The 19,535-nt window shown below is 53.2% G+C and overlaps 6 protein-coding genes across 6 annotated transcripts; 4 read left to right on the top strand and 2 right to left on the bottom strand.

Annotated features, from left to right (window-relative positions):
- Positions 1–50: 50 nt before the first annotated feature.
- DLD2 (D-lactate ferricytochrome c oxidoreductase) lies at positions 51–1,757 on the top strand (the record flags this gene model as incomplete). Its single annotated transcript, XM_062882545.1, has 2 exons — positions 51–1,664; positions 1,725–1,757. The coding sequence occupies 2 exons, from the start codon at positions 51–53 to the stop codon at positions 1,755–1,757; spliced, it is 1,647 nt and encodes a 548-aa protein (XP_062728596.1).
- A 1,613-nt stretch (positions 1,758–3,370) lies between these two features.
- On the top strand, positions 3,371–5,251 carry QC761_709940 (uncharacterized protein; the record flags this gene model as incomplete). The annotated part of the gene is made up of 4 exons (XM_062882544.1): positions 3,371–3,374; positions 3,495–3,527; positions 3,674–4,224; positions 4,301–5,251. 4 exons carry the CDS (start codon positions 3,371–3,373, stop codon positions 5,249–5,251), a joined length of 1,539 nt encoding a protein of 512 aa, XP_062728595.1.
- A 958-nt stretch (positions 5,252–6,209) lies between these two features.
- Positions 6,210–8,219, bottom strand: QC761_709920 (uncharacterized protein). The gene is made up of 3 exons (XM_062882543.1): positions 7,939–8,219; positions 6,632–7,864; positions 6,210–6,578 (listed from the first exon to the last, which is right to left on the bottom strand). The coding sequence occupies exons 1-3, from the start codon at positions 8,038–8,040 to the stop codon at positions 6,462–6,464; spliced, it is 1,452 nt and encodes a 483-aa protein (XP_062728594.1). The 5' UTR covers positions 8,041–8,219; the 3' UTR covers positions 6,210–6,461.
- Positions 8,220–8,345: 126 nt separating this feature from the next.
- On the top strand, positions 8,346–11,288 carry QC761_709910 (uncharacterized protein; the record flags this gene model as incomplete). Its single annotated transcript, XM_062882542.1, has 1 exon — positions 8,346–11,288. The coding sequence occupies one exon, from the start codon at positions 8,346–8,348 to the stop codon at positions 11,286–11,288; it is 2,943 nt and encodes a 980-aa protein (XP_062728593.1).
- A 2,853-nt stretch (positions 11,289–14,141) lies between these two features.
- On the top strand, positions 14,142–17,031 carry TRK1 (low affinity potassium transporter; the record flags this gene model as incomplete). The annotated part of the gene is made up of 3 exons (XM_062882541.1): positions 14,142–14,280; positions 14,335–16,034; positions 16,093–17,031. The coding sequence occupies 3 exons, from the start codon at positions 14,142–14,144 to the stop codon at positions 17,029–17,031; spliced, it is 2,778 nt and encodes a 925-aa protein (XP_062728592.1).
- An 821-nt stretch (positions 17,032–17,852) lies between these two features.
- Positions 17,853–19,095, bottom strand: QC761_709890 (uncharacterized protein; the record flags this gene model as incomplete). Its single annotated transcript, XM_062882540.1, has 2 exons — positions 18,883–19,095; positions 17,853–18,788 (listed from the first exon to the last, which is right to left on the bottom strand). Exons 1-2 carry the CDS (start codon positions 18,937–18,939, stop codon positions 17,853–17,855), a joined length of 993 nt encoding a protein of 330 aa, XP_062728591.1. The 5' UTR covers positions 18,940–19,095.
- Positions 19,096–19,535: the final 440 nt, after the last annotated feature.

The raw sequence follows: 19,535 nt of genomic DNA, 5'->3' as shown, positions 1-19,535 counted from the left end.
TTTCTGTTCAGCTGGGAAAAAAAGTTAGATATCTACCTAACAAGCTCACAATGGCCGCCCGTTGCCAGTTAACGCCCGTCTTGAGAAGGCTCGCCAGATCCACCACAGAAGTGAGCAGACAACCACTCCTGAGGCAGTCCCTCTCCCGCCATACCGTCAGACACATCAGCACATCGAGGCCAAGACTTTTTCAACCGACAGCCGTGTCCCAAAAGGGCGAGCTCACCAGCGAAAAGTACCCCGACATCCAACGAGACTCGAGATTCGCCCAAGTCACCCCAGAACATGTCAAGTTCTTCAAGGACGTACTGGGAAGTGAGTCTGCCGTGGTTGACGGTGTGACAAGCGACGCTGCCGACGACATCGCCCCCTTCAACAGTGATTGGATGAACAAATATCGCGGCCACTGCAGGTTGGTGCTCAAGCCGGGTACCACGGAAGAGGTCAGCAAGATCCTCAAGTACTGCAATGACAACATGTTGGCCGTGGTACCTCAGGGTGGCAACACCGGTCTGGTTGGCGGTTCTGTTCCGGTCTTTGACGAGATTGTCATCAACATGAGCCGCATGAACAAGATTATCGAGTTCGACGAGGTCAGCGGCATCTTGGTGGCAGAGGCGGGAACTATTCTGGAAGTGGCGGATCAGTTTCTGGCGAGCAAGGGTTATATCTTCCCCTTGGATCTCGGGGCCAAGGGCTCATGCCACATCGGAGGAAACTTGGCTACCAACGCCGGAGGCTTGCGTCTTCTCCGCTACGGGAGCTTGCACGGCACCACCCTGGGCATTGAGGCCGTTTTGGCCGACGGCACCATTGTGGACGACCTCTGCAAGCTTCGCAAGAACAACACTGGCTACGATCTGAAGCAGCTGTTCATCGGGGCTGAGGGCACCATCGGCATCATCACCAAGGTCTCGATCCAATGTCCCCAGCGGTCGGCGGCCCAGAACGTGGCCTTGTTCGGCATCGAGTCCTACGAGCTGGCCCAACAGGCTTTCCGTGAAGCCAAGGGTCAGCTGGGCGAGATTCTTTCAGCTTTCGAGCTGATGGACGAGGGCAGTCAGCAGCTGGTACGAGATGTCACAGGCAACAAGAGCCCATTGGAGGAAAAGTATCCCTTCTACTGTTTGATTGAGACCAGCGGTTCCAACGCCGAGCACGACGCAGAGAAGCTTCAGTCATTCCTGGAGGACGTCATGGAAAAGGGCATTGTGGCTGATGGAACGCTTGCCGAGAACGAGACCCAGATCAGGTCGTTGTGGACATGGCGTGAGGGTATCACCGAGGCGCTGGGCCATCTCGGCGGCGTGTACAAATACGACGTTTCGATTCCCCTGAAAGAACTCTATCAGATGGTCGAGGACGTCAAGGCCCGGATCGACGCTGCTGGTCTGCTTGGCGACACGGACGAGTTCCCTGTCAGAGCGGTCGTCGGATACGGCCACATGGGCGATGCCAATCTGCACCTCAATGTGTCCACGCGGCGGTTCGACGAGCGGGTGGAAAAAGTGCTGGAGCCATATGTCTATGAGTGGATTGCGGAAAGGCAGGGCAGCATCAGCGCCGAGCATGGGCTTGGCCTCATGAAGAAGAAGTACATCGGCTACAGCCGCAACCCGACCATGGTTGGCCTGATGAAGAACATCAAGAACACGTTTGACCCGGTAGGATCTTTTCTCTCTTTCCCCAGACTTTGTGGCAGCCAAGGCTGACCTAGGCGATAGAACGGTATCCTCAACCCATACAAGTACCTGTGAGAAGGTATTTCTTGCACACGCCAATATCCGAGACGCAACACTACCAACAGCATGACAACGGCTGTGCTAATTGGTAAGCTCCCACGACGCTGATGATACCTCCTACCGTTCTTGTACATAAGTTTCGACAGCGGCTGGCCCCAAATTTCAGGCGACGCGGCAAAGTCGACGGTCGTCTCTAATATGACGGAGTTGAAACCCGAATTCCGGAACTGTTCCGTGTGGATGATGCAAGGTTCAAAAGATGCTTAAACTGAGTCAGCCTGTGCACACCATCTGTGGATATCTCGACATCACACGCCGAAGGCTACCTACCTACCTACAACTGCAGCGTGCTCCCTCACGGCTCCCTTCAAGGCAGTCGGCGAGTTTCTCTCCAGATGCCCAGTGCCCCATGTTATGCGATGCCTTCATCGGGGAGCAGTTGGTGCTTCTCGTTGGTTTCATTGGTTCGGTTGCGATAATTGGATTGGATCATGTATGGCCTCCTATGGAGCTCCCGCCTGCGCCGCATGCCAAACTTGGTAGTCGGCCAATAGCCAATTCGTCCAATGGAACTGTCGCTGGCTTACCCCTTACCGTCCCCCCTCGTCAGCCACCTCAGCTTGCATCCCGAACATGCTTGCACGACTTCTTCACCTAACCATCCCATATGCCCCATGCTGCAATGCCCGTATGCTCAGCCCTATGCCCTATGACTTTTCCTTCTCGTTCAAGCCTCGGCCGAGTATACCTGTCTCTTAGTGGAGTACGGCTGGAACTGGCCGAGTGCCCTTTCTCCCGCTCGTTTGGGAGACCACACATGACGGCCGCTCAGTTCCAATCTTATTGTTTCTTTGAGTCCGACTCCGCTCTCAAAGCAAGTGAGTTCTTACTGCGTGGGTCCGCATACCGCGACTGCGACTCAACGCCAACGGGGCATGCTCGTGTTCTCACCAGATGACCCCATGCAGCTAGCATCAACGTTCTTTCTTTCCACCAGGGCCTTGCCTCTCAAGCTAGGAGGGGGTGGGGGGTGTTGGAAAAAGCGAAGAGAGGGAGGAGGGTGTTGATCTCAGCCTACCACCATGTGGTCATGGTGAGTGCCAAGGTAGACGCCGTTTGGTTAGGAACTCTCCAAGATCCAACAAGAAAATAAAAGTTACTAAACAACCGCGCTTTCCCAACTTGAAGATATCTTTCACGAGTTACCTGCAGGTCATGTACGGTAGCCCAGTCGCAGCTTTGATGTTCTAGTACCTAGTTGACCCCCCCTCTCCCTTCCCAACGGCAGTCCCGATCCAAGTCACCACCCAACGATATGAGCCGGACGGCGTCGGGTACTAGAAGAGTGACCTGTTGGATCGAAGAGTGTACCCATCACCCATCATCCTGTTTATTCTGGAGCCAACAAGAAGATTACGAAGAAAGGTGTATTGCGTGGCTTGTTTTCTGAACCCCCCCCCTTGATGGATGAGTTACCTGAAGGCAAACCATAGGGGGAAGAATAAAGTACAAATGGGCCGCGGAACACACCACCATGAGCATCTGTCTTGTCTGATTTTGTCGTTATTGCCGTTTCAGTCTGCCGAGTCGTCGCTGCATATATACCTACTAAGCCGATAGTCATCAATATGGGTGAGTTTTCTTACTTCTCCTTGTGGCAAGACGTCACCGGCCCTAGCACGGGCTGTTGGGTAGTTACGGTACTGTCCTTGTCCACACAGGGAGATATCTTGCTGACTATCCCCGGTACAGTCGGAGTTCCAGGAAAATACAAAGGCTGCAACAGTAAGTCTGACGTCCAAGCTGTCGGGTTTAAGTGGGAGGAGTCATAGCTGACGGTGATATCTAGCTTGCCGAGTTCGTCGAGTCAAGGTAATTTCTTCCACATAGCCAACCTCGAGGATGACCATCATCTTCTGGAAGAGTCTCAGAAACTAATCAGCATCTCCAGTGTGACAACGAGCGCCCTCTCTGCAGAAAATGCCTCGACAGCGGCCGAGAATGCGCCGGCTACGAGCGCGAGACGGTATTCATCATCGGTACAATCGAAGACCAAGGGCGGTGTTCCTCGCACCCTCCCCGGGTGGTCAAATCCAAAAAGAGCAGCGGAAAGCAGTCGTCATCCAAACGAAGCGACGACACCGGCAGCTTCCAGCTCGTAGCCAACACGCCCCTTCGGCCGGCATGGGATGACTTGATTTCAGTCTCTTGCGGAGGACAAACCTTTCAAGTCCAGATCGCGGCCCTTTTCACACCACTAAGCTCAGTAACCAGAGCCTACGCCACCGATGAAGACGAGGGGGAACAAAACCGGACAATTTTTGTGTCGTTTCCTACTTACCAATCCCCTGATCTGACGCCCTACCCCGGGGAGGACGAGTTCCAGCTGTTCTCGCAGTGTATGGTCCACCTTGCACCACCGAGCGAATCCAGAGGAGGTCAAGGAACGCAGACGGATAGTATATTCATGTTTCTCTACGAGGTATCTGTCCCTTTCCCCCCACCCCCCCATCTCCTCCCTTCCCCTCTCCCATTCTAACCCGTGATGTGACGTCTAGCACAACAACTCCATCACATACAACCCCACCCTCCCACCATGGAAAGACCCCTCCCTCCAAACCTCCACCGTCCGCCGCCTCGGCCCCTCCGGGTTTCGTCAGTTTCCAAACCACCACTTCTTCGCTCGCATCTACCGCCCAGCAGCAATCTGGACGGCCCTCCTCTCCTCCACGCCAACCTTTTTGTCAAGTCCAGAATGGCAAACCACACCCTATGAATCCCACCCCCCATCCCCGCTCGACAATCTCTTGTCCCTCCTATCCCTCCTCCCGGCCTTGTTCGCCAGATTCAACAGTATCACCTCCCCTGACACCCCCCCCACCCTCTCCCGCCGGTTACTTGCCCAAGACCTCTTGTCAAACATGATGGATATTGAACTCCGACTTTCAGCATGGTTCACCTCCCTCCCCCGGTCAGCATTCTGGATAGCGGACCCAGCCACCCTGCCATACCAACCGGAGATTCCGTTTATGGAAACGTTTGCGTTTAGGGATACACAGACTGGGCTTGGGTTGTTGTTTTACTGGTCGGGGTTGGTACTGCTTTGGCCGAAGATGTGGAGGCTGTATTGGGTTTTGTTTGAGGCGGTAATCGACGGCCCAATAGGGGTGGAAGTTGCTTTATCCAGGAAGCTAGCGGGCGTTGACCCGATGAGGTGGGGGTGGAAGGAGACGAGGGGGGTGGCGGAGAGTGTCTGTCGGGGGGGATATTGGGTTTTGCAGGGGGCTGCGCAGCCGGATTTGGTGGGGTGGGTTGTTGAGGTTCTGGACTGGTTTTATGGTGAGCTGCCTGGGATGATGACTGGGTGGGATGAGGGGGTTATGGTTGGCGGGGACGGGAGGTTGGAGATGGGGTGGGTGAGGGGGTTGAGGGAGAGGGTGCAAGGAAGGGGGAGGGATATTGGAGAGGTTGTTGGGGGGAGGGGGTGGGTTGATTATGTGAGTTTTTGAGGGGGAAATGGGATTTGTAGAGAGAGAGAGAGAGAGAGAGAGAATACAGCGGGACTGTGTGGGGCTGTACTAGAGAAGGTATTCCTTTACTGGACGAGTGGGGGTTCTGTTCTTCTTTTCTTTGGTATATATACTGATATCCTGTTTGGGCTTTGGACGCTTCTCACTGCTTTTGTTGTTTTACGTTGCCTTTTCGGTTTATTTCTTCCAGAGACTTTGGGTTTGGTTGGGTGGTAAATAGATTTTAGATGATGTATGGCATACATCAACATTTGAGACGGCTTAATATATATTATATTGAGATTCAAGTGTTTAGGTCAAGGTACTATCTCTCTACTTTCTTACAGGTGATTTATCATGAAAACTTTAGCTACTTGTCATGGAATCATCTCCCTCGCCTTATCCTTTCATCACAGCTGACATCAGCAGCATGTCCAGGATCACTCTCAGGCAGACTCTCAAGCGGATCCGACCTACAAATGTCTCAATAATGATACTGCAGATCCTACTCTTCTCAAAATCAAACTCTCCTGGCAGAGCCACCTCCAAAAAGACCGATGTCAAGTTTAAATCCAGGGTATCTCCCCAACTGGTTACAAGCTGCTACTTTGCCTACAGTCCCCTGCGCCAAGAGAGAGTGTACAAATGCCAGCTGAACCTTCGCTCCAGTCACACATAACCTACGCAACCGCAACTCTTTACTCCAGAACAAGGAGTATTCCGAATCTCGTTCAGCTCGTACTTGCTGTTCGGTCTTCAGCAAGTCAAAACATGGAAATTCACAGTAAAAAAAGTCCGAGGGAGGCCGCTCATCGCTCTCTCCCGAGGGAGCAGGAAAAGAGATGTGGTCAATATAGACTCGAGCCTCACCCGTAAACAACCAATGATGATCAAGACACACGTTCCTTCCCGCTTTTAACTCCCCCTTTATTGTTTGGTCAGATGCTGTTTCTTTCGTCCGTTCGGACACCGACCAAGCCACATACTACACCCCAGTGGTTGAACTTCATCAACACACACACAAGAGGATGTAATATGATTGCCAAACCCCAGGACTGGCACTCAGAAACTCAAGGCATAGCTGAGCTTTAGAAGGTGTGCTTTCATGTGATGATAATGTACGATGGTTTCCTACCATATGCAACCACCCAGCTCCAGCCTACGCACTCGGCCAAATGCATCTACTCATGCTCCCACAGTCTCAAAGCCATCAATACCCAGCCGGCTCCGGCACCTTCGGCAAAGAAACCGTCTCCCCTCTCCCCATCCGACATTCCTGCTTCCAGTTCTTGGGCGTGAACTTATCCACAATCTCCTTAAAGGCAGCCTACATCCCAGTCAGCAAACTCACCCATCCCAAACACATCAAGTCTCACTCACCAGAGTACAAAACGACTCATCCCCCTCCAAATGTCTCCCCTCCATCCTACACCCCGGCACAGTAACCACCTCATCATTATACCTCAACCTAACATAATACCCCTCCAACTTCTTCTTCTCCTCTTCCCCCAACTCCTCCGCCGGCCGTCTCCCAATCTCTTTCCCCTTTCCAAACAAACCCCTAAACCACCCCCCCCTTTCCCTTTCCCCTTTCATATTATCCCTAAACAACTCAATAGCAACATGACTAGTAAACGGCACCCACCTCTCCGTCTCAAAAGCCCCCAAACTCGCCAGCATCCCCGCAAGCGTAGTATCATGACACCCAAGCAACCCAAACCTCACCCCATCACCCCTCCCCTCCACACTCTTAACCATCCGCTCAACCAAATCCCCGACCAACCCCCCAATCCCCAACCTCCTATACTCTTCCGACTCTCTGTAACCCTGAAACCACTCCTCCACCCCAATCTTTTCGATTATCCCCCTCGCCTTTTCATCATAAAACTCCTTCGGTAGTCTTGTCTCGGGCCCATGCGCCAAAGTAGCATTAATCGTATCCATCACACCAGAAAGTCTCGGCCTGCTGTCAACCGCCACCTTCCCCCCGTCCATCCACTTGCCTATCAGCTGGTTGAGGTATTCCATGTCAGGCGTGTTGTTATGTCTATCCGCCGCCCTCTGCGCAAAAGCCCGTGACAAAGCCGCAAAGCGCCTGCAGTTGCCATCGTTGGGGTAAAGCGTTTCATCCGCATGTGCCCGCGTGATGATGACCGGTGTAGGGAAGATGCCCGTTTCAGGGGAGGGAAGGCGCGTGTTAGGGGGGTAGAGGGTAGAAAATGTCTGTTGGAGGGATTCCAACGCGCGAGGGACGGGGGTGGTGCGGAGGTAGATTTGGGAGGGGGAGGTTATTGCCGGGGGGAGGAAGCCTAAGCGGGTGATGTAGAGGTCCCGGAGGCGGGCGCCGAGGGAGGAGGTTGTTTGCCGGCCTAGGTCGGTCAGGGTGCCCATGTCGCAGATGTTGTCTGGGTGGGAGGTGGAGGAGAGGGCGAGGGTGGGGGAGTCGGATTCCCGCGAAAAGGTCTCGAGGCGGCGGGTCCATTGGAGGGTTGTGAGAGAGGAAGAAGAGGGGGAGAGGATGGTGGAGGTTATTTGGCGGACTGAGGTGCAGTAGGGCCAGAAGGGGGGGAGGCCGGTGTTTTGGAAGCGGGGGGAGACGGGGGTGCGTTCGCCCTGGGGGATTGGACGGGGGGGTTGGTTAGACGTATGTTGGGTTCGTGGTATAGGACGGTGAAGGAATGACTTACATGGCGCATGAGGATCTGGACGAGCTGCAGGTCCAGGTTGGGGGGGTAGAGCTTCTGCAGCTCGGCATCGGTATACGGCGGCCGGGGTTGGAGGGTGGTCATCTTGATATTTGTTGATATGATAAGATGAATATCACCAAGATATCAGGTCAAAGGTTACAATGACGTATCGGGAGACCAAGTTGCCCCTTTGGGGGTACCCTCGGGTGCCAAGCATGTCAATGGATGCTGCCTGTTGTCGAAATGTGGGGGATGTGGGGCATTTTTGTTCCTGGTCCCCCCCCAATTGGCTTTGGCCGTTTTGCTTTTGTCCCCAAAATTTGAAAGCTAGAGCTTATTTTTATATGTAAACCTCGACACAACTCGCAATCGCAGGCGACAAAAGGTCGGCGCATTCAAAACTGAACATGCGCGATCTTGGGAGGAACGTCTGTCTACGATGCGAAGTCCAGCTGCTGGCCGCCGTCAGAGGGCGGGGTCCTCGTCCTTCAACACCACGAAGTTATAGCTCCAACTCCAGCCCCAGACCGAGACCTGCTCGAACAGCTACGAACAGCACCCGGCAGCAACATGAAGAACCCGAACCACCGTCCGATCTACTCGAGGCTGCCTCGAGAAAACGTGTCGCTGCCGTGGCCATGTTTAGGTCCATTCTTGGGGATATAGCGCAACCAGATGGTCCAGTCCGACCTCCACCTACTCCCGCACCACCAGCTCCTTCTGTGCCGTCGATCAAGCCGAGTGGACCAAGTACTCGCAGTGTCAAACTCTCTTCGCCCTCGGGGCCTCAAGCAGCCCAGCCTGCGCCGGTCTCGGCTCCAGCTGAGGCACCAGAGAGGATAGAGCCAGCGCCGATGCCAGAGAGCAAGGAGACGATAGTGGAACAAGCCGTCATGGAAACGACAGAGGCGGCCGATAAAATCGAGACACCAGAAGCACAAGAGACACCCGAGGTTTTAGAAGCAGCAGAGGAACCAGAGAACCCCCAGCCAATATCGGAAACGCACAACGCACAGGAAGAGACACGAGAAGAGAAGGAGGGCATCAACATCAGTCCCGTGGGCAGCAGCCTTGAATTTTTCGAAGATGTGGCCAAGTTGAAGCAGATGATGACTGTCGACCATGACTACGAGGCCGCCCTTGCCTTTTTCGAGGAGAAACTGCAGCCACTGATGGTGGCCAAGGTCGGCATACGCGAACTCATGAAGGACGAAGTGGCTCGCGATTTTCTGAGCTATCTCACAAAAGTCAAGATTGCCAACCCGGACGACCCCAGGCTTCCCTCTGTCTCGCGTATCACCGAAGTCACGTTTGGGCTGTCCAATTTGTACTATGTCGCCTGGGGCAAACTGATTCTCACGTTGGTCCAGCACATCACCCGGCAGGAGACAACACCAGATGCCTTTCCGACGTTGCAAGACTATGAGGCCGCCATGGCCAACCGCGCAATCCTCATAAGAGACCTGCTGCAGTCGTGGGACGTTTTCATCGAGCACAACCCCGGGTTCCTGAAAGAAGTGCCTCGACGAAATGCCGCTCCGACGCCTGATACGAAGACGCTCCATGAAACAGTTCATGGCTTGGAGACGAGCTTGGCAGTGCCTTATACTCAGCTCTTTATTTCACTGTCCCCTGAAAAACTGCAGCTGAACACCTCTCGGTACAACATCAGCTGGGCAGCCTATGCGACGTATCGAATGCTCACCGACCGCATCAACACCAATTACCAGACGAGGGATCAAGCCTCGATGTTTACCAAGATGATGAAAAATGTCCTGACGCGGGCGAAACCGCCGAATGATCGGGATCTAGAGTATAACTTTGCCGAGTATCAGGATCTGCTCAGGTACATCCGTGACCTCGGCGAGGAAGACAGCAATCACATTTGGTACATGCGGGTGAGGTCTCCGGAGGCGGAGCGGCGTCAACACCGGGAGAGGATCCACCGCAGGATTGGAACCGCTCTCAAGAGGGCCAACCTTCGAGAGGTGAAGGCGGCGTGGGTTGACTTTTGGGGACCGGACAAGAACCCGGACGAGGAGAGGATCAGAGTCATGAGTGAGGATCCGACTTTGTTTGACTATTTTATTCAGGCGTTTATGCAGCTCAGGCAGACGGAACTGACGAACCATGTCTGGGAGAGCATGCACAGGGTTAATGTCAAGCCTACGATCAGGACCTGGAGCGCGCTGATTGAGGGATGTAGCAGGGCTCGGTCCAAGGGGGCGCTGGATAAGATGTGGGAGAATTTGATCACGGCTGGGGTGAAGCTGGATACGCATATCTGGACGTCTCGCGTGGCGGGGTTGTTCAAATCCGGGGATGCGGAAGGGGGGATCAGGGCGTTGGTGGATATGGAGAGGACGTGGGCGAGCAGGGAGAAGAATCCGCTTGTGGCGGTCAAGCCGTCTATCGAGCCTGTCAATGCCGCGATATCGGGCCTGCTCAAAGCGAACAGGCAAAAGGATGTCATGACTGTGCTTGCGTGGGCGGGGAAGCAGGGGATTAACCCTGATATCCATACATTCAACATCCTGCTTCGGCCGTTGGTTCTCAAGATGGATATCCCTGGCATTCGGAGGCTGCTGTCTCAGATGCAGGACGCCGGGATTGAGGCGGATGCCGCGACGTTCACGATTCTGTTCGAGGGCACGATGAGGAATTATGCTGACCGGCCGAAGGACGAGCAGCTCGCGCATGTGAGGAAGTTTATCACGGAGATGGAGGCTAGTGGGATAAGGGCGAATATGATGATTTATGCCAAGATTATCAAGCTGCTGGTTGATCAGGGGGAGGAGGGGAAGGAGACGCTCAAGGCGGTGTATGGGCAGATTTTGCAGTCTGGGTTGGAGCCGACGCCGCATATCTACACCATGTTGGCGGAACACTTTTTCAATCAGAACCCGCCCAACTCGAAGGCGGTGGCTGATTTGATCAAGAACAGACGTCTTCACGGGCCAAAGGCGAATGTGGACAGGGTTTTTTGGGAGAGGGTCATCAGTGGGTTTTGTCAGGCTGGGGAGGTGGAGAAGGCGAAGGAGGTTTTCCGGAAGGAGTTTGAGGGGGAGAAGGAGGTGGGGATGACGTTTGGGATGCTGTGTGATTATTTGGTCGCGTTGCTGAACAGTGGGGATCGGGAGGGGGCGAGGAGGTTGGTGAGGAGGGCGAGGGAGGTGAGGGAGGATTTGGTTGTTGTTGATGGGGTGAAGGACGGGAAGGGGGGGATGAGGTTGGAGTCTGTCAGGCCTGGGGCAGGGATGGGGAGGAACGAAGGCGAGTTGGTGATGACGGCTAGGTGGTGGAAGCATAGGTTTTGGTATATTGCTGAGAGCGCAGGGGTTATGAATTAGGCTTGGGGGGCCAGTTTAGGTACATAAAGTATATATATATATAGATGGGAGTGTAAGAATAGATGAGATGTAAAAAGGTTCTTGCGGGTTAGACAATAAAATCAAGGTTGACATGATGATATAGAACTTGGGAAAAATAAAATGCTCGTGCAGTGTTGTGGTCAAACAAGTGGGCTCTCTTTCTCTATGTATGCAGCTGGATCAAGTTGATAAAAATGTTTTGCGATGTTCCTCAATTTCAGGTTTGGCGGGTTGTACAGCCTGGCTACCTAGAGGCTTAATGGCCAACAGCAACATATTGGCTCCTGTTGGTAACCTGGCACGCTATGAACAAAACAACAAGCCTACTAACATCTTTGGAGATCATGTGTGGTAAAGAGCTACTGTGTAGGTCACTGGGCGGCCGTAAAGTAGCTCACCACGAGCCATTGGGCATATTCGAGGTTGACCAGATGTCAGTTGGCATCCCTACCCACTTTGGGCGTTTGTGGCATGCAAGTTATCACGATGGCTGAGGTGTTTGATGTCTTGTCAGTGTGTGTTGTTGGTCTTTGAGTAATTGGGTTTTTCCAATCCAGCGGCCGTAAAGATTCCAGTTTGTACGGGAAAGTCTTTCGGCTCTTGAGAGATTCAGGCACCTGACAGTGTTGACCGTTGCTTATGTTGAGCCAGGTGAGCAATCAGGGGTGTTAGTTAGGTGTGCTTGACACCAAATGGGAGTTGTCCATCTGAACTTTGGACTTGGGAGAAATATGCAAGCTTCCCAAATTGCTGCCTGCCCAGCGGCGCGGCCATCAAGAGCTGCCCAACTTGCTTCAAAACGCAGTCATGCCGTGGAAGATGCGATATCGCAAGAAAACCATTTGTTTGATATATATCCCACAGAGCTACTTCCGCTCCCATTTGCAAGTTGAAGCCCACCAACCTCACCCCCAACAGTCGTGACAACATATCACAAAAATGATCACGAGCCCTCAGTCCGGTACCAAGTTATACATACTACTTTCGGAGACAAGCAAGCCAATCTCAAAGTTGCCGACTGTGGTGACATGAAACAAACCCAGAGTGTGGTGGAGATGGTGGAGGAGGTGGTGGTGGTGATGGTGGTATGTTCCGAGAGTTACACACTGAAGGATCTCTAGGGAGGAGACAAGTGGCGTATCAGAACCAGTACCGAAAAAGGAGCAGGCGGCAGTTGGGTGTGGCTCGGGTGTGTGTTGTGTCTGTTGTAGCGCCATCTCGGTGCCCTTTGTGCCGCCCTCAGTTGAGTCCCCATCCCGTCATCTGGTCCTTCCGAACAAAGCTTGTCTTGTCATACCCATCTCATGCGGGGTTGTTACTGAAGCAAGAACGGAAACAAAATTGCGCATATAACTAAGTGTTGCATGTCAGCGGTGTGGTGTTTGTGAAGCTTCGGCGGAAGGGAATATGCCGTGTCGTATATCATCAGAGTAAGCTTGAGGTTGCAGTTCTAGACCGTGCTCCCCTCTGATCTTCATCCGACATCGTGGTTCTTAACAGTGACGACATTGTCGAGACAACAGTAATGGACGGGATCCCGGTTGGTTGGCTTGGCGATGGACACCCCTGTCGCAGGGTGCATATCGAAGACCGTGAAACACTGACACTCGCTGGTGGAATTTTTTTATATTTCTGATCCATGATGCAAACTTTCCGAGGTTGTTTGAACAAGCGTGATGCTCGCTCTTAGGGAGCACAGGACGCTAATGCTGTGCAATTGGCACTGCCCTCTGATTATTCTCCTTTGCCAGCGAGACCGCTTTCAGGGCGTTTTCCCGATGCTGGATGTTGCCCGCCGGATGGAAAGCTTGGGAGATCTTGGCTGGGAGGCTGTGCAAAAATTCCATTGATCCGCAAGCGCTGCTCGGGAGGGAGCAAAGAGCGCGGGGAAAATCGAGACACAAGACGGGAGCAGGTAGACAACATGGAGATATAAAGATATCCGTACATACAGTGGTATTGCTGTTGACAGAATCAAGTGTTGCTCTTGGTTGGTTGTCCTCACATTTTGTTCATCGCCCCCACGTGTCCCAGAGGTCCTGCTGCCAAAGCGCACCATTGACCGGGGTGCGCGGTCTGGACCCACGCCTCAAATGCTCACCAACACCGGGACCAAGTAGCTTGGCAACTTGGCACCTTGGCAACCGTCCCTCGGATCTCTACTTCTTGAATCTTTTCCTTGGCACTTAAACTGTTGGTTTAAGTTGTCAGCCACCACGCCGCTACAGCGCTACAGCGAACAAAAAGGTCATCTACGTCCATCGCTTGACGCTCTGCTCGCCTTATTTTAACTTGCTCCGAAGGGCCATTACCCTACCAAGAAACTGCTACCCCAGATAGGAGATTTTAATTCACTCTGCACCGTTTACGACCCTGCCAAGTCCTGTTCGCTCACCGCCGGGATTCCACCTGTTCTGGGCAGCTACCTACTACCCAAGATATCTATCGCCTTCAGCCACCACCACTACCGCTTACCTTCGCGACCAGCTGCCCGCCCGCATTGCTACTTCCCCCACCGTTCACCTCTTCCTTAAGGTCGTCATGTTGGTCAACCGCGCCTGTAAACGTGGTTAGTTCCTGCATCGCAGGAAGCCGCAGACTTCTCGAGGAGAGGCCAACTCGACTCTCGACTGTTCACAGCCCTTTTGTGATCTCCCCAGACTTTGCGTTTTACCCTCTCTACCGAAAACACACCAAACCATCTGTTCTAGCCGCCACCTACTTGGCTTATCCTCTCAACCTACGTCTCAACCTACGTCTCAACCCGCATCATTCTAGACTCGCTGCTATCCTGCTACCCTTGAGCCCTCCCAGGACACAACCACCTCCACCATGGAGCGGTTCAAGCAATGGATCGCCACCAAGCCTTTCACGGCCCAGCGCTGCAAGCAATTCATCTATACTAGACCCCGTTGGCTCTTCGAATTCATCTTTCCGCAGAACCAGGGCTTCCCCTTCATAAGATATCACTGTAGGTGAACGTGTCTTTCCCCTGTAGCCCTCGCGGTGCTGATTGTGATGGCAGACTATTTGATCATATCCCTCGCGTTGATCGGCGCCCTCATCACTTGGGGAGCTGGCAAACACAGTGGTGGTACTGCCGAGATTAGATTTATCGACGCCCTCTTCTTCACGGCCGGCGCCTCCACCCAGGCTGGCCTGAACACGGTCGACATCAACCTTTTGACCACCTTTCAGCAAGCCATTTTCTACCTGTGGCCCATGATGGCAAATCCCATCACGGTAAACTCGCTTGTTGTCCAACTCCGTCTCTACTGGTTCGAAAAGAAGTTCCAGCACATAACCCAAAATGCCCGACTCGTCAGGGTCCCTCTCGCGAAATCGTTTACCAAGTCGCGGACTAAGGCGAAGCAGCAGGACGGCGACGTCGAAAAGGGTGTAAATGGCAGAAAGATTACCGTTATGTTGAACGGAAAAAAGTCACGCATCAACAACGACGGGACCCTGCTGGGCGATGCTAAGAATAAGGGCAGGCATGGTCTCGGCCTCACGGCGGCAAACCGGACTGCCACAGATGGGGGCTTGGACGGCCCATTGGATAAGGCAGATCGGCATACCGGCCCAGCCGTCACATCATCCATGACGGAACCCCGGAGGCCAGCCCTCAAATTCGCCGACACGGTCACGAAAAGCGACGGTCTGGGCGAGGATTTCCTCAAACTCCCACGGATGCGATCGGACGAGGAGCATATTGCCATAGTCGAACGACAGAAGAAGGGAGACGACGAGGTGCTGCGAATCCCGAATCCGAGAGACGTAGAACGCGGCCTGGGCCCCAAGCGTGTTGAGGCTGGAGACAATGAGGACGAATTACTGTCGCCTCATGCGGAAGCTTTCAATCTGGATGGAGAACCTCGAGCCCAAGCAGCTGACGGCCGCCATCCGGCCATCACTATTGAGGAGCCTGATCGTCGCAAGTTGCAGGAGACGGATTCGGATGAGTTCATGGACGATGTTAGAGCCGCTGCCCACACGTTTGACTTTTTGAAGCCGCATTTTCCTCGGTACAAAAAGAAGCAAGACGACGTGGAAAAGGAACCCGTCATTCCCGGCCCTTCCCAAAACAGGCGTCGCCAGTCGATGCAGACGCTGCGAACCGCCTTTTCCAACAACAAGGCCGAAGGCACGCCGTATCTGAGCTGGGAGCCCACCGTCGGCCGCAACTCTCTTTTCCCGGAGCTTACTGAAGAGCAGCGCGAAGAGCTGGGAGGAATTGAATACAGGTCTTTGAAGACGCTTGCCCGGGTCCTGACGGTCTACTTCTGGGGCTATACGGCGCTGGGTGTGGTTGGGCTCTTGCCGTGGATTCTGCAGGCCACTCAGTACGGGCAAGTTGTCGAGGCGGCAGGCCAAAACAAAGTATGGTGGGCTTTCTTTACTTCGCAATCGGCTTTCATGGATCTGGGTTTCACTTTGACGCCAGACAGCATGAATTCATTCAGCACCGCGACATGGCCACTTCTGTGGATGAGCTTCCTGATCGTCATCGGCAACACTGGATTCCCCATCATGCTCCGCTTCATGATTTGGGTGCTCTCGCTCATTGTACCCAAGAATTCTGGCATGTATGAGGAGTTGCGGTTTTTGCTCGACCACCCTCGCCGCTGCTTCACACTTTTGTTCCCTTCCAAAGCCACCTGGTGGCTGCTGGGCTTCCTTGTCCTCCTAAACGGCCTCGACGTGATGTTTTTTATCGTCTTGGATGTAAGCTCATCTCTGTTTGGTTCCGAGGCAATGACCAGGCATGCTAACTCTCGACCAGCTTGGGCAAGAAGGCCCTGTAGCCTCGATGTCGGACGGCCAAAAAGTTCTTAATGGTATTTTCGAAGCCGCATCCACGAGGACCGCTGGTTTCTCCTGTGTGAATCTCTCACTGCTTCACCCCGCCGTTCAGGTTTCCTACATGATCATGATGTACATTTCGGTCTTTCCCATCGCCATATCGGTTCGTAGGACGAATGTGTATGAAGAGAATGCACTGGGAATCTACTCGCACGGCGAAGAAGAGGAACACTCCAAGGCAAACCACAACGACTGGTCGCACGTCGGCACTCACGCTCGCCGCCAGCTCTCGTTTGATTTGCCGTTTATTGCCTTGGGCCTCTTCATTTTGGCCATCTCGGAAGGGCCGCGTATCATGAACCCCGAGGACGCCGCCAATGGCTTCACCATGTTTAGCATGCTCTTCGAGTCCATCAGCGCTTACGGCACAGTCGGCATGAGCTTGGGGTACTCGACAATCAACGCATCACTTTCGGCCGAGTTTTCGGACATTGGAAAGCTGGTTATTATCTGCTTGATGATACGCGGCCGACACCGTGGTCTCCCGTACGGTCTGGACAGGGCCATTCTTCTGCCCAGCGATGCACTCAATGCGAAGGACGCAATGGCTGCAGATACAGAAGGCAGATTGGCTAGGCAGATTTCTCGCATGTCTGTGGCGACACACCGCAGCGACACGACGCACAACCAGAGGGGCCTGGGACATGTCCTGGCTGCCATTTTGCATCCAGGTCCCCCCGTGCCGCCCGAGCCCCCGATGGAAGCTATTCATAGGAGATCGACCGACCCTGGCTTGGACGCGGAGCCGCAACCTATGCGGATCACCTCGAGACGTACCGAGCCCGGTGTTGTGCGGAGATCGGTTAGTCACTTGTTTTCGCCCAGGCCTAGGACTGCTGGTGGGCATGAGGATGATTAGACTTGGGCTTGAGGGTTTTAAAAACATGGCGGTTTTTTTTGGGGGAGTTTTGTTTCTTTTTTTTTTTTTTTTTTTTTTACAGGGTTTGTTTCATTTTCGCTCGTTTGGAGAATTATACCCCCGGTTTACTCAACACGAGCATAGCATAGCAAATGGGTTTTATCCTAGACAGGGTGGGCGCTTATGTGTGTTTTTCTCATTTTCGTTGTTGATGGTAGTTGGTGTTTGATGAGGGTTCGTGGCGTTTATGTACAGGGAACAAACACGTTATGACAGTAACGTGATGCATGGTCGGCATGACATGGTGTTTACATTATTTATTTTTGGTATCAGGTTACCATCATGATTTAAGGGAGATGGTTGAGAGGGACTGTGGTAGGAAAGGGTTACAAGAAGAAGATTGTTGTTGATGGTGGGGAGGGAATATGTATATGCTGGGGGTGGTAAGGAAAAGGAGAATATATATGGGATGTTAGGGTTATGGAAATATAGAAGGGTAATGTATGTAGAATCTAATACATGCCGCTGCTGGGAGGTGGTGGCGGGTGATATATTACGGATAGTTGGTGTGTTATGTGCTTTGTATTTCTGTGACATGTTGAACCGATAACTGATTATTCGGTTCATTTGAGTTTAGTGAGGCTCGATATTGCGAGCTTAGGGCATCAAACAAAAACATCATTGGCAAACAGAGTCCTACTCGTTCGTACATCAGAGTGCCACAAAGAAAACATATCAACCGCCACGTTCACTGGTATCACAACATTCATCCATCACAGCCTACCATCCCAAACGCCTGCCCACAGATAAAACAAGAGAAATCAAGACTCGTCCATCCTATCTCCCTCCGCCTCCTTCCCCGTCCCCTTCTCTTCTGCTTCCCCCACCCCGAGCAACCCAACCACCCGTTCCAAATCCCCCACCTCCATCGTCTTCGGGCCCCCGACCACCATCTCAGCATTATCATCCCTCACCGCCCCGTCCCTCGTCAACTCCAACCCCCTCACATTTTCCAAATGCCTCCTGGCAGCAGCCTCGACATATTCCAGTCTCTCCCTCCTCCAATCCCTCGTTGTTGCTCCCCCATCCTCCGCCGCCGTCTCCTGCGCCAACCGCGGCAGCAGCCCCCCCAACCCCACACTCAACTCCCTCAAGCTCCCCAGCTGACTCCTCCCAAACCTCGCCGTCGTCTCCAACGGCCTCTCCCTGTCCACCCCCTCCAGCCCCCTTCGTCCCTCAGCCAGAAACCCAAAAACCGACTTCTCTTTCCCCCCCTCATTCCCCTCAGATTTAACCCCCCCCTGTGTCCCAACCAACCGTCTCAACTCCCCCAGCAACCCCTCATTCCTCGCCCTCTCCGCCTCGAGCATAACACCCAATTTCATACTCTCCTGCAGTTTCCTCCTGATTTCGTTCACCCCCCGGACTCCCACCTCCTCCTCTCCGGTTTCAAAATCCAACCCCCTGTAGTGCGACAGCGTGGTGTATGGCTCGTCCTCAGGGTTAACAGTCAAAAGAAAGCGCATGGTGTAGATCTCGAATTTGTCAAAGTTCTTGTCCAGCGCCGCGAACAGCAATGTCTCGAGTTTATGCACCCCCTCCTCGACTTCGTTCCGGTGGCTGTCGGCAGGGGAGGGAAACGCCGGGGGTCGGAACCCGAGCGCGGAGGGGGGCGCGTTCAAGAGCCCGGATTCGATTGAAGTGAGGGCGCGGTCGGCTAGGGTGTTGGTTGTGTTGATTATCAGGTCTAGCAGGCTCTATGGACACGGTTAGATGCAGAGAAGGTATAGGGGCGGGGGGACAGGAAAAAAAAGGGAAGGGAGGGGGGGGGGGTATATAGTTAAAACATACCACAGGGGGATAACCAAAGTGCTCAGTCAAGAGCTCAGTGTCGGATCGGCTCGCCATAATATGCGAAACTTTCTCTTTTGATCAGGACATAAACTTCTCCTCTGAAAAGTGACCGAAAACACGCGCAACGGCAAAAAAGCGAACAAAAAATGTGAACGAACAAAAAGTGTGAACGAACAAAAAGTGCCCCCTAACCCCCCCCCCAAAATTGACCTTGACAAAAATGACGTTGAACAAAATCCGACGACGCGTCTCAGTCGCGTCTTACCTTCCCAAATCAGGGTTAGGGTTACCCTTCCCATCCCCCCTCACACTCACCACCCATCAAACAAAACAACCCCCTTTCTCATACCGTGCACATTCCTCACATACCACACATCACACATCATCACAAGAACACACACACACACACGAAAATAATTCATACCCTTCAATTCACTCTCTAACCTATCACCCCCTCACTCCCAACTCCAACCATATCACCACCACCCTACCCTCCCCGTATGCCAAATCCAAAACTACCGCTGTTGCCAAATGCCTTGCTACCATGCCATCCATCTCTCCCTCCCAAAAATAGTGCATATATCATTTCCCCCCTTCACCCTCCTCCCACCTGGACTTTTCATTTTTGGGATTTGAAAGTTAAGAGAAAT

Source organism: Podospora bellae-mahoneyi, chromosome 7 (genome assembly GCF_035222275.1).
Source record: "Podospora bellae-mahoneyi strain CBS 112042 chromosome 7, whole genome shotgun sequence".
Classification (NCBI taxonomy): domain Eukaryota; kingdom Fungi; phylum Ascomycota; class Sordariomycetes; order Sordariales; family Podosporaceae; genus Podospora; species Podospora bellae-mahoneyi.
The sequence above is the reverse complement of the archived record's forward strand: the minus strand, read 5'-3'. Positions and strand labels throughout refer to the sequence as shown.